The sequence below is a fragment of the Taurulus bubalis genome (assembly GCF_910589615.1).
Source record: "Taurulus bubalis genome assembly, chromosome: 10".
Taxonomy (NCBI): Eukaryota; Metazoa; Chordata; class Actinopteri; order Perciformes; family Cottidae; genus Taurulus; species Taurulus bubalis.
The window spans coordinates 21,807,333-21,822,052 of NC_136598.1; the positions used below are offsets into that span (position 1 = coordinate 21,807,333).

A 14,720-nucleotide genomic window follows, 5' to 3' on the forward strand; every position below is an offset into this window, starting at 1 on the left:
ACACTGACCTTCGTTATCAGGTTGCTGCTCAGGTCCAAGCTGATGAGAGTGGTGTAGCCCGGACCAGCGAGCATGGTGTCACCGAGCGGGCCCATGGCGTTGGAGGACAGGTCGAGGTGGGCGGTGTCCAGCGGGATGGGGATGGGCATGGAGGTGTCGGGTCCCAACCCTCGGCAGTCCACCCTGGTGAGGCTGAAGCTGTCGAACAGGCCGAAGCTTTCCACCTCGCAGTGGCAGCCGTGGTGGCAGTTCTTGACGGCGCTGGACTGGACCGAGGCCAGCAGCGACAGGCTGAGCCACAGGAGGAGTGCCATTGTGCTCTGGAGAGGAACAAAAAAAAATATTTGCATGTGAACATTTTTTTAACATGCCACTCCCATAGAATTTAGAAAAGCTCTCTGTGTATCGTGCTCACATAAGCAAATCACCGTCTGAGAAAAAGAAAAACACAACCTCTATGACCAGATCAGATGAGTACACCTTGTCCAAATGCCTTCAAAGAACACCTTCTTTCTGGTGTTAGAAATGAACAGGAACAGTTCCTGCTCAAATGACATCTTCAAGGTATTTATTAAGCTTCATGAAAAGACTTTAAGCTTTTATTCGAGCTACTTGGGTAGCCCCAATTTCTCTCCCTCTTGCTTCCCAATGGGTGTGACCTAATTTCTTTGATCAAAGAGTTAATTTTCACTTTCTTAGTTTACTCACTAAAATTGAGCATGCACGGTTGTAAAAACAATGGCTGTGAATCAAGGCCCTACAAATATCTGTGTCCCATCCTGAAATGAAGAAAATATTAGACGTGCCCACTTCCCCTGAGCCTCAGACAAAAAAACAAATTCAGAAATAAAACTGAAAAACTGAAACAATAACAGATGGGAAAGCGTCAAAATAAAATGAATAAATTGTTGAAATGAAAATATAGAATAAATGTAAAAAATATATCAGTAATTTGGAAGAAGATTTAGAAGTCAAATAAGCGATTAAAAATGCAGCATGTGCAAATTTCTTATTTCAAACCAGAGAAAAACCTCTACCTTTTCTTTCAAGTGTTTCCGCGGCTGTTGCTGTTGTCTGTCTACGTGTGAATGAGAGCTGAAGGGAGCTCACCTAGTACAACTTTAGCGACGCGCACAGTGCGCGCACAAACACGCACAAACACGCACAACACTGCTGGCATGAGTTAGAAAATTGGACAGAGGTTAAGAGTTGCGCAACAGGTAGAAAGAAACAGTCACGGTAGAGTGGCCCAGGCATGACACGGCAAAGTGTGTGTTAAAGACACAGCAACCAGGGTTTTACTGCTTCTGTTTCTTTATGCAATAAACGGGACGTTCAAAATTCACCCAAAACGCTCAAAAACGTAAAAAAGGAAAGGGCCAGGGTAAGCAGTTCTCACCGAAACACGTTGGTGCGATCTTGCAAGAAAAAGTGAAATAATAATCCTCCCTGATCCTCTGATGGACATTTGTTTTAAATTCCTTTTGGGAACTGCTCGCGGCTGCAATCAGGTCCATCGGACAGGGGTTACAGTTATGTATCTTTCCTTATGTAAGAGGATGGGGTTACATCGCATTGCATGGTCCATAGGGGCGAACATATGCAGACTGATTACCGTGGCTCAAAGTCTACTTAGAGCTGACCGTGATTGATTTATAATGTAATCAACTGAATGGGTTTGTTCTCACGAACTGTATTCGTGATAACAAACTTTTTTTTTATTTTACTGACGTGCATTTTTTTATCCTTCAAGAATATATTGTTCTTTTCTTTTACATCTTTTATCTAGGTTATGAACAACATATGAGTTTTTGTAAACTTTGTTACGAGTTCACTTTAGTGTGGGTAATAAAAAAGTAATAAAATATTAAAATATAAATAGATATTAAAAAAGTTAATATCTAATGTTTTTTTAGATTCTGCCCTCAGTGAAGGCCAATCAGGAAGCTTTAAGACTTTAGTCAAATTGGGCAAACAAACTTTAACAGAATTTGCTTTTCTGGTTGAGCGCTTCAGAAGTTAAACAATCCACCCACGGGACAAACCACATGTAAAAAGGACCGAGGGGAAAACTTGATGAATGAATTCTCCATATTTTTTACAGATATAATTATATATCCACTTATTTCTACTGCTAAACTCTTATTTTAAAGTCTACATATTACATCATTAGCCATCATAAAAATAATTAAAGTAAGACCCCTCTTTCGGCCCTCTCTGCAATTACAAGTTTTGTTATACCTCGGGCAAACTGCAGTCCTCAAAAGGATCCGCCTTGTTGGGAGACCACAGGGCAGCCGTTTAGCAGACTAAACATGGGAAACTGCCAGTAAAACCAAGTGGTTATATGCCATTTATTTTGTTCACGTCTACCGCACTGGTATTCAGCTGTTCGTCACCTCTGTGTGGTTTTTGAAGCCACAGCGGTCCGTCCCTCTTTCCCTGCATCCTCTGCTCCATCTGTTGCTTTCGGCACCAGGTGTTCCTCTCGACCTTTCAGCAATAAATCTAACGGGCTCACGGCAAACTGCTGCCGGCGCTGCCTTCAAATCAGACACATTCTAACGACTGCATTTACCAAAAGGGCAACGGCAGCGAGAGCTGCGATCCCCTCCCGAGTGGACAATCGGCAAAGGCCTGTGAAATCACGCCCTCAACACCTTCTCACTTTCTGGGGACTTTTCACAGCTTTTCATCCTGGGATCCTGCTGTGCTCTGAGGGCCGTCAGCCATTAGTTGTTTTCTTTGTTTCCCCTTCCCTCCTGCAGCTGATGCATACAGCAGAGATCGCCATTCATGGCACCATTTTGTCCCGAACAACATGCAGACTTTTGCCCAACTCTCTTGCCGTGATAATCCGGTTAGCGTGTGTGTGTGTGTTATCATCAGTGTAAGCACAATTGTTTGATGTGTCAGAATCTGTAATAAAAGTGCCACTTGTATTGCCCATAAGCAATACACTTATCTAAATTCTTTTCACAGATAAATTAGATTGTTTTTTCTTCCAGCAGGCTTTTCTTTATCTAAATTGATGCAAAACCGCACATTCAAAGCAGGAGACGGAGTTAACGCACCAAAACTAATACCTACTTAGTTCTCCCATTCAAGACATATATTTGCATCTTTGTCAAACATCACTTTTAGCCCTAAATTTGTTTGGATTTATTCTTTTTCGAGTCCACTCCACCCCAATTTAATCTTCAAGTTGAAGGCTAAAAACGGTATAATTAGAAGACGAATAGCACAATAATCGTTTTAAGCCAAATTAATGCACACCGCTGAGCAGGAGGCAGCGACCTTGAATTAAATTGATCTTGCTAAAGCGGTTTAAAACATTTAGGCGACACCGGGACGCTTACAGTGAGAGTAAATAAATAAACTCACAAGCGAGGACGCCGATCGATTTCATCAAAGCACATTTAGCAAAGCAAGAAGAGACAGTATTACAGAAAAAAAGGTGACGAAAAGGTTCACTGTAGGTGCAGCTAACCGCATGGCCAGAATATAATGACCACTTTTATCAACGAGACAGTGTAATGCAGTAGTTGAACTGGAGGCCGGGCTTTAGCAAAAAAGGTACATGAACTTAGATGTTGTTATGCTGTGTGTTTAAGATAAGCCAGCCAATACCAGCTATGGTATCAGTGTGTTCCTATCATTTGACACGACAACAATGCATAAAGTTTATATTATTCCCATTAAAGAAAAGCCAAACCCTCTTAGTCTCAGTTTTTTTCCTCGTACTGTAGAATAGTTTTGAGTATTTCCATTGCATGCTACTTTATACTTCTTCTCCACTACATTTCAGACAGATATATTGTTCATTACATTGATCAAACCGCTTTAGTTCCAGGTATATTTTGTGGATTAATTAAGATTCTACTTTTATGTGATTAGTTAACTAAATCTGATACATTATTTTATTAAACTACCCAACAGTATATGAAGTGGCTTCCCTTCCACCAGCTACAATTGAACATGATATTTATATAATCCATCAGTAATAATAATAATCCAAGAACATAAAATATCATGATATAACACAATGTCTACAAAATATTATAGTAGGCCCAAATTGTCCTTCTCATACTTTGCAAAATGTTAAAATAAATATATACATATTGTTTTTTCCATCACAGTATTGAGTGTGTATTTATTGTTTTTGTATTTATTTACTTAAATCCTTCTTCTCTGAAAACAGTGGTTGGAAGAAGGATTTAAGTAAAGACAAAAATAAACTCTCCATCAATCACGTGTTTTATTCTAGAAGCTTTCTCCTCCTACAACCCAAAAAGTCGTCCCAACTGTGACATGTGTGTGTCTGTCTGCGTGAACCACCGCCATCACGTTTCTCGCAGCCGTACGTGGCAAACCCCGGAGGCAGCCGAGGACTCCGCTGCAGCCCCTTTTCGGATTAAAATACCCCCAAAAAGTAGGCTACCACATGTGGCGCCTCTAAAATATCGTCAATAACTAACTTGCGACGTCCGCCCCGCCCCTTTCAGCTGTCAATCACAGCTCCACATGTCAACTGTGCGCGCGTGCATCATACGTTCACGAGAGTTTGCGCACCCCCGTAAACGACGCACGCGCACGCCTGGTCAGCGCAGACGAGACACCAGAGGGCGGTTTCTCAAACACGTGAAATCTGATCTGACCGTTTCTGTGTCCGAAACTTTTCGCTGCTTGATAGACGAAAGATTTAACGGTCACTTTGTGACAAAGTAGAAGATTTACAAACAAATTCAACAATAAACGGTTATACTTTTTCAAACTTTTCTTGGCAGTTGGAGTAACTTACGTTGGTGCCGTTCCGCCAGACAGTCAAGCTTCTTTTGGCCGTTTTTTTTTCTTCTTCGTCTTTTTTCTTCACTTCACCGCTCCCATTTTCCAGACCCCCGCAGCGCGGCCGTGTCCCGGTGGTTTAATCGGTCCTGCTGGTCTACATGAGCTCTGCTGGATCCCTCTGCGTGTCTGCGCAATAAATAATTGCCAGCAGGCTGGAAACACTGGGACACACTCGTCTGTTCCCATCCCATAAAGTCCTGCCTGGCTTCGGCTCGGCTGTTTTTTTTTCACCGTCAAGTCCGCCAGCGTTCAAAACAAGAGCACTTCCTGCCTGTAGCTTTTCAAAATAAAATACCCCATATGAAAGTTTGCGCTAAACATAATGTTAGGTTCATGCCGTGTCACTTCGGGATGTCTTTGTGTTGCTAATAGTAGTTTTACAATCATGCAGATCAAATAACCTATAAAAGAGGGAAGGGTCATTACGTCAATCTAACTCAAGCCCTGCCACGTCATTTTATGTGGCCCACGACAGCTTGAAAGGCGCACGATCGTCTTTCAAGCAGTTTCCAAATCGCCGATTAACTAAAGACAAATGATTAAATTGAAAAACATCGACAAAAAAATCCCAAAATGTCCAAGAAGGGAAAGATTGATTCAGAGGGAAGGTGATTTAAAGAAGATGGGAAAGTGAATACATGTGTGTGCTTCAAGGCGATAAACCGGTATGTCTTCTGTGACTGCGGTCAAGTGAGCCCACATCCGCCGAGTGAGCCGTAGTTGCAATTCTAAATGCACTTCTATTCAAGGTGTTACGGTACGGGGGCCAGCTCAATTTCACAATATGCAAACAGCTATAAAAACAGTTCCATAGACTTGTTTATAAAAATTATACTGCAGTCTTGTTCAGGATGACCTCTGCTATGTCCATGTACATGGCCTCAAAATATTACTGTACAGTTTTGGAGAAAAGTGAATTCAAAGTCAGCTTAAATTTCATAATGATATTCATAATTTCACAATATTCAAACAGCTGTAAAAACAGATCCATTGACTTGTACATCAGAACTCCACTGCAGTCTTGTTCAGGATGACCTCTGCTATGTCCATGTACATGGCCTCAAAATATTACTGTACAGTTTTTGAGAAAATTGCATTCAAAGTCAGCTTAAATTTCATAATGATATTCACAATTTCACAATATTCAAACAGCTATAAAAACAGATCCATAGACTTGTACATCAAAATTCCACTGCAGGCTTGTTCAGGGGGACCTCTGCTATGGCCATGTACATGGCCTCCAAATATTACTGTACAGTTTTGGAGAAAAGTGAATTCAAAGTCAGCTTAAATTTCATAATGTTATTCATAATTTCACAATTAAATATTTGTTTAGAAAATGAAAAATTGCAAATAGATGCTATTTGCGTTTGGGGTGAATTCATGTTTTAATGAAATTCTCAAATTCAATTGTTTCATTTTTTCTTTTTCAGATTCAGTGTGATGCTTGTAACAGGTGGTTTCATGCCAACTGCCTGCAGATAAACAAAACAAAACTAGAACTGATCAACATTTTTTATTGGAAATGCATTTTGTGCAAATAAATCAACAAACATTGTTTCTTGTGGTTTTTGGGCTCTTTTTAGATATAGTCCGGTCCTTTTGGGGTTTTTCCATGTGTCTCCTGTTGGTCTCTGTTACGTGTGTGTTTGTGCGTGCCGTGGGCGTGGCTTACAGCACCTGGGCTCATCTCCACACCTGCACATCATCTTCAGCACCTGTCATCTCATCAAATCCTTCCTGTTAAGTACCCCTGGCTTCCATCTCTCCAGTTGCCAGATTATTTCACCATTTCAATTAGCATGTTGACTCTGGGCCTCTTTTAGTCCTCGCAACGATTTAGACTACTCTTATGCTTTACATTGTTTTTGACTGTTACTAACTCCTGTTCCCTGTGCCCAGCCGCCCCGTCACTTCACCGCTCAACATGCATTCAACTCCTGCCATACCCAAATCACCTGTGTTTAGTAAATAAAGTCCATTCCGTCACCCTACCTTGACGTCCCTGTGTCTGCACTTGGGCCCAGCCAAAGCCGAACCCTAACAATATAACTATTAATATTAATGTATCTTTATACAAAATGACTAAAAAGACAAACGCTTCCATTAAGTGTCGATTCTCAATTTCGACGATCAATTCGATAATGTCTACGTAATATTATATGACGTCTTAATGGGCATAGCAGAGGTCCCCCTGAACAGTACTGCAGTGGAATTTCAATATACAATCTAAGGATCAGTTTCTATAGCTGTTTGAATATTGGGGAATTATGAATATCACAATGAAATTTATGCAGGCTCTGAATTCAATTTTCTCAAAAACTGTACAGTAATATTTGGAGGCCATGTACATGGAGATAGCAGAGGTCACCCTAAACAAGACTGCACTGGAACTTTTATATACAAACCTAAGGATCTGATTTTATAGCTGTTTGAATATTGTGATATTGTGAAATTGTGAATATCATTATGAAATTCAAGCAGACTTTGAATTCACTTTTCTCAAAAACTGTACAGTAATATTTTGAGACCATGTACATGGACATAGCAGAGGTCATCCTGAACAAGACTGCAGTGTAATTTTTTATAAACAAGTCTATGGAACTGCTTTTATAGCTGTTTGAATATTGTGAAATTGAGCTGGGCCCCGTACCTTAACACCTTGAATAGAGGTGCATTTAGAATTGCAACTGCGGCTCACTGTGATGAAGGACTACAATTTAAGCGTTTTGACACCAAATACGGAGCCAAGTACGCTAAATTTAGCCTCCAAGAAAAACATCAATTGTCCAAGAATTAAAAGGCAGACTGCAATCGCAACAGAATTCACAAAAGCTACAGTCAAAAAGGAATCTTCTGTGAAAGCTAGCTTCATTCCTGTCAGTGCGCGCTAAAGGTATGTGAGCAGGTGAGCCCCAGACCACATAAAGGTATGTGTACAGGTGAGCCCCAGAACACATAAAGGTATGTGAGCAGGTGAGCCACATAACACATAAGGTATACCACATAAAGGTATGTGAGCAGGTGAGCCACATACTACATCTGTCACACATGTTCTTAGCAGCTCACAATTATTTGTGGGTGTGCCCCAGAACACATAAAGGTATGTGAGCAGGTGAGCCACATACTACATCTGTCACACATGTTCTTAGCAGCTCACAATTATTTGTGGGTGTGCCCCAGAACACATAAAGGTATGTGAGCAGGTGAGCCACATACTACATCTGTCACACATGTTCTTAGCAGCTCACAATTATTTGTGGGTGTGCGTCAGACCACATAAAGGTATGTGAACAGGTTAGCCTCATACTACATACGTCACACATGTTCTCAGCAGCTCATAATTATTTGTGGGTGTGCATCAGACCACATAAAGGTATGTGAACAGGTTAGCCTCATACTACATACGTCACACATGTTCTTAGCAGCTCACAATTATTTGTTGGACCAGCTATGTCCTTCTCAAATGTGACAAAAAAGCTTTGAACAAAGTTAATGTAATAACGTGTTTGATCTTGGTCTTTATTTTCTTTTTTTAAGATTGTCAAGTAATGTGGATTTCTTAACCCTAAATTTAATGAATTTAAGTTCTAATAACAGAGACATTTGCTTACTTATATTTCTACATTTACACATAATGCTGATGTGGGCCAGGGTGAAAATGAGTTAGACATCCCTTGCTCTACATGCATTTATAAATTGTATTTGTCTCTATAAATCTGTGCCTTTAGATATTTGTCCCGTAGTTCATCAATAAACTAAACCAGCATTTGCACTTTGTTTTGCTCATGTTAGTATCTGTGTTGTTCAAAGATACTTGGAGCAGGATCAGTGGCGTCCCTAGGCTAAAACACCTTTAGCCCCGGGTGTTTTTTAATTAGCCCCGAATATTAACACCTCCAGGTCGCACGTGACGTCATTCACCCAAAACAGCGGAGTCAGGCAGCAGGCGCGCTTGACAACAGCAAGCTGCTGTCTTTGTGTAGTACAGCGGTTCCCAAACTTTTTAGGCCACGCACCCCCTTCTACATTCCGACCGGGTTCACGCACCCCCAATCCCCCACACCTTAAAAAAAACGCAACAGAGCCTATTTATAGCCGCATAAAATCGGACCAATGCGAGAACTGTTTGCTCATTATAGATACATTTAGTCCGCTGTATACATTTCAGATACACAAGGCGTCACTTTTAAAGAGCATTAAGGGGCCGTTCACACCAGACGCGACTCTCAAAAACGCGTCGCTAGCAAACCCATTGTTTTCCTATGGTACGGCGCGCCTTCCATGCGCGCTTTTTAAATGCCGCGCGACGCGTTTTTCTAGCGTTTTTTCGGCGCGCTTACAAGTTGAAATATTCTCAACTTTAAGCGCCTTCCGCGGAGTCGCACAGCTCAAACGCACAGCTCAGTCGCACTGCTCCCTGGATGGCGAGGACACACGCACAGGCTGAAGCAGATTGCATTTCACATTTATTTACTTAAACACAATAAGCCACGTAAAGAACAAAGAGTGGCACATGCATAGGCTCAGAAACAGATATAAATAAAAAAGGAGGAGTCCATGAGGATTTTCACATGCAGCGCAGCAAGAGAGATAGAGAGGGAGAAAGTGAGAGACTTACGTGAATGAGACTGCAATTGTTTTTGGCTGTTTTGTAACTCTTCCAATTTGGATCTAAAAAATGTAAGGGGCTTCTGACTTGCACTGGCATGCTTGGTGTTCAGGTGGCGGCGCAAATAAGAGGCTTCAGACAGCTGTTAGCCAGAACCCCACTGCACAACACGCACTGTGGCTTCGGGCAATCTGCATTGCCAATCCAAGTGAAGCCCAGACCCAGATAATTGTCATCATATTTCCTCTTTTTTTCCCAGTCTGATGCTCACTCTCGTCTCCTCTTTCTTTCTCCGACTTAATTGTACATGATGACTGAAGAAAGAAGTAAAGTCAAGTGTAGAGTGCAAGTTAAGACAGATATACTGTACAAGACAAATGTTTAAAGTAAAACTAAAGATAAATGAACAAGGAAAAAAGATGTAAAGAGTACATTAGTAAAAGTTAAGTACAAGAAACAGACCTGTAAGAGTTACAAATGTTATGTTAAAGAGTATGTTATGTTACATAATGTTAAAGAATATGTAAATACTGTACATGACAAGATGCATGGTTCATTAAACATCTCAATGTGTACTGTTGCTGAATGGTTGCTGTTGGTATGTTCAACATGATGAATGGGGCATTTTTGTGCCTGGGCTATTGAGGGAAGTTTGTGAAAATTGCTAGCCTATTTGGTATTAACTGGTAACCATGAAATGCCTCAATTCAGTCCAGAAGAGCAGGTACCTGTAGGGTATGTGGAGAGTGTTTCTATGTCTAAAAATTTCGCTGCTTCACTCATCTGGGCTAAGCCCCAGATGTGTCAAAATCCTAGAGACGCCCCTGAGCAGGATACTTACAGCAGATTCAGATGAATGTAAGACGTCTCATGAAGTGAATACATTTCTTAGACCACACATCGTTCCGATTTGCTCCTTTTCAACGTTACGCTTTTATTTTTGAAGGCCCACGCGTGTAACTTCCGGTCTCGGGACTACTGTTTTAGTTCGTTTTGACGCTGCCTGTCGGTGCGCACTCTAGTGGGGACACCGAAAACAAATCCACGTGAAAAGTAAAAGCTGAAGTAGAGCGTTGTGCAACTAGGCGGTTTGTTTCTTTTGGCCTGAACAACATGTTTTGATGAAACTGATTAAAAACAGTGTGAACGGAAACCCGGACCTTTCCTGTTGCTGCGCACGCAGCGTCTCTCGTCTAGTTCTTTACAAAGACGAGCATTTGGTGTGTCTGGAAACTTTTGCAAAGACAGGCCCTGCAGGTTTGTCTTAAGTAGATCATTTAAAACTGTAATTATTTTTGTTTTTCCACAGGTCATTAATGTGTTATGGGGAAAGGAATGTATTAATGTATTAATTAGTTGTGCATTTACTGTCCCAGGTCATAGCAAATCCGCGTAGACCGTAGGCTACACCCTGTTACATGAGTTATTATAACAAGTTTCCTAGGAGAGCCAGACAAACAGGGGTCAAGAGTACAATGGCGAACAACTGTTACAGCTCACACAACACTCTTCATCTTCACCCTCATCCTCATGAGAGCATCACAGTGTACAACCAGTTCTACATGCATACCTGCACTCTCAAGGGTTCATGCATAGTTTTTTTTTAAAGGGGGAGAAAAAAGATCACGTGGAATCAAGTAAGAGTACGTGTCATACAGTAAGCTGTGATAGAAAGGAGAAGCTATTCTGACTTGTCATTTGGTGTTACACTTGTAGCTACTTGTATACACCCACACACACACACACACACACACACACACACACACACACACACACACACACACACACACACACACGCACGTGCGCGCCACTTGCATGTTGTAGTGTCTGGGATTCTTCAAGGCTGTAAAGATAAGATTGGGACACAGGCAGACAGAATGCAGAGCTCAGTATGAGTCTAGGAAAGGAGCAAAAAGCCTCAGGACCCGCAAGAAAAACATGATATATGATGGTGAGTGTCTCAAGGCAAACAAGACCAACGTGGACATACAAAGACAGCAATGCACATTAGCTTATCACTCCCGTTAAGTATTTCCAGAATGTAGCTTGAACAGTTGTTATTCCTCAAGTATAGTTTGACACAGACGCAGTCACAGCATACTGAATGTGACGATCACAGCTATAAAGTGAAAGTCAATCCTGCACCAAAGGCCTACTAAAGTGAACCACCATATTGTTTCATGTAGCCAGAAGCATAATTAATAGTAACTAAAGAGATTTAATCGCAAAAGTAGAAGTGATTTTCGAAAGGATAACCATATAATGGATGTTAGCTTCAGAAAGTTAGAAACATATGCCAATTTCACAGAACTTCTCAGCTCTTCTCATCTGGTTTGTGCTTTTACTGATTTAATATATATATATATATATATTAAATCAGTAAAACACTATATATATATATATATATATATATATATATATATATATATATATATATATATATATATATATATTAAATCAGTAAAAGCACTCTATATATAAAATCAGTAAAAGCATCCATAGAGGGCTCATAGAGATCCACTCCCTTTATCCCAGTGTACCATACAGTAACGCTTTATGTCCACTAGGTGGCACCAGAGCGAAATCCAACCTCTAATAATAAAGTCACCGTCTGCACAGTGAGGGCTGGAGAAGCAATTCAGAGAAACCAACCCCACTTTTAAGCACCTGAGAGCTTTCACTGGAAGATTAAAAAAAACAACTGTTGGCAGACACAAGAGGTCAGTGCAGGGGCCATATTACAAGAGTTAATAGCATCACAACAAACAGTGCTAACTATTGACCTGCACAGTAGTCCGAGCTTGTTTTTTTTTTTGGTAATCTCTTCACAAACCTCCATGTAAATTATGCTCACTATAGGCCTGATATTGGCATGATCAAGCACAAAACATGTTGAATATGTGGTCCCAAAAGTGACTGAGGCCTTGAAGAGATACTGTGCTTCCTCCCTGAAGAAAATTATTACTTAATAGCTTAATTTGTTGAACGGAATCAATTATATCATTTTTTGTGAGATTATAGGACAGATACCATGTGTATACCGTATAGTTATACGGTTAAACCTTCTCAATTCTTATTGTAGCATAAGCATATTCAAGGAAGGCCTGTTGAGAATACGTCAATATATTATCAATATGCAAAGTCTGACTGACAACTCTTGGTTGTGTCTCCATTTATCTTTCATTTGTGTTTTTTCTGCACCTATATCCTCAGTTAGACCCTTTTTTTTTATCATATCATATATATATATTTATAATTTTAAATCATCTATCTATTTTTACCCACACTGCATTTCAAACGTATCCCCACTGACATGTTTTGGGTGGCTGTGTACATTCATTTCACGTTATATATTTTTGCTTGTGTTTCATTCCACAGTGCCTGATACAAAGCACAGAGCTGGTCTCAGGAGCAGCATCAGATGTGTTGTGTTCACTGCTCACTGGGTGGACGTATAGCGCTGAGTCGTCATTTCTGTCCTCTATTCCTGGATGCAGGACAGCGGCGTCAAGGTGTTACGTTTAAGAGGATCATCAGCTTATGTGGGATATAGGTCAACAAAGGTGGAATCACTTACCAGCTCCATGTGCACAATACAATATTCCTGCAGCGAAATGTTTATTCACTGGCTCGCTGTCAGGATTCAGTTTGAAGGGAGGTTTTGACATGTCATGTCCTCAAAACACACACACACACACACACACACACACACGCACACAAAAAAACAGAAACAGCATCTGCAACCTGATGTTGGTTTGAAGTATTCAGCTTGGTTTCTTAAAGGCACAGTTCACCCAAATATTCAAAATGTAATGTTTTCCTCTCTTAGATGGAGTGGTATTAGCAATCTAGATTGTGTTGGTAAGAGTTGCCAATTTTTGTAGATATTGCTCAGAGGATTGCCAATACCATTATTTGGCTATATGACTGACTATAAGGCACTCGGTTTGAGGAGATCAAACAGCCCCAAAAAAATCCAGACCGTGTTGTGAGCAGTTTTATGTAGGAAATGTGTTTTTAAAGAAAATTGTTGAATTTGTATTTGTGTTTTTCTTTTCTTTTATATAATTTGTATTTATTAACTGTCCCTTTAACAAGCTTTTATTACTTCTCCCTAAATTATTTCCCCATCAGTTTCTTTTAAAAACCAATGATAACATTACTGGTTGAGTCTGAAAGGTAAAACTATTTGCAGTTCAATTTAGTAATACAAAGATTATAAATGAGTAAGGGAGGGAGCCACTAAAGTCAGTTTATTATCAGGTTATTATTGATTAGATATAATAATAATAATAATAATAATAATGCATTTCATTTATATAGCGCTTTTCTTGGTACTCAAAGTCACTTTACACAACATTACAATGTCCTAAAAATGATGTAATACAAAAACAAGTATAATAACAAAACAGATACAAAATAAATAAATAAAAACAATACGAGCACACAGTCATACATTAAAAGCAGTTCTGAAGAGGTGGGTTTTGATTTGTGTTTTGAATGTGGAGAGGACAGTGCAGTCTCGGATGGGTTTGGGGAGAGAGTTCCAGAGGGAGGGGGCAGCTATAGAGAAGGCTCTGTCACCCCATGACATATAGTAGAATAAAGGTGATATTCTAAGGATTTGATAAATTACATAAAAGTGTGTATCACTTCAATGATTGTTTTCCTACTTTTTTTATTTGTTTAGTTTTTTGTTTGCTTGATATTTATCACTGTTTTTCTCCCAACCCCTGCATGGCATGATGTGGTTCTGTTAAGTCATCCTCCCAGCCCTTCAACGCTCTCATCCACTGTTGGTGTTGTGGCAACCAGCTGTTCTTGGACTCATTTGCCAGACAAGGCTGCTTCACCTGATGTAGCCTTTAAAAAATAAATAAAAAAAGAGCTGAAAAGACTGACGCAGGCAAAACAGAGCAGCAGAACTCAGGGGACCCACAGGGAGAGACCTTCGTTATCTTTAATTACTCACCACTCCACCAGGGTTCAAAGTCACTTAATCACCTGCAGGCATATTAGACCAATTAAAGCACGGCTGAGGTGTCTTCATGCGATGTGGCTGAGGTGTCTCCAGGGCGAGACAAATGACCCCACTCTGCACATCAGTAAATGTTTGTTTACTAATCTTAAAGTGTTATATACAGGTGGAGGTCGAGGCTATTGGAGGATTTTTTTCTATATTTTTGAAGACATTTACATTTGTATATCAGCATGAACTTCATGAATAATGTTTGTATATGTGTGACTAAACTTCCAGAGG

General features: G+C 40.3%; 1 protein-coding gene across 1 annotated transcript in view; it reads right to left on the reverse strand.

The window, feature by feature from the left end:
* The window catches only part of tsku (tsukushi small leucine rich proteoglycan homolog), a 7,576-nt gene extending 2,528 nt beyond the window's left edge, over nt 1–5,048 (reverse strand). The window contains exons 1-2 of the mRNA XM_079225374.1: nt 4,802–5,048; nt 9–320 (exon numbers count right to left, since the gene is read on the reverse strand). Coding sequence (XP_079081500.1) covers nt 9–314 — 306 coding nt within the window. The 5' untranslated portion in view covers nt 315–320; nt 4,802–5,048. The remainder of the gene's footprint in view (nt 1–8; nt 321–4,801) is intronic.
* Between the last annotated feature and the right edge of the window lie 9,672 nt (nt 5,049–14,720).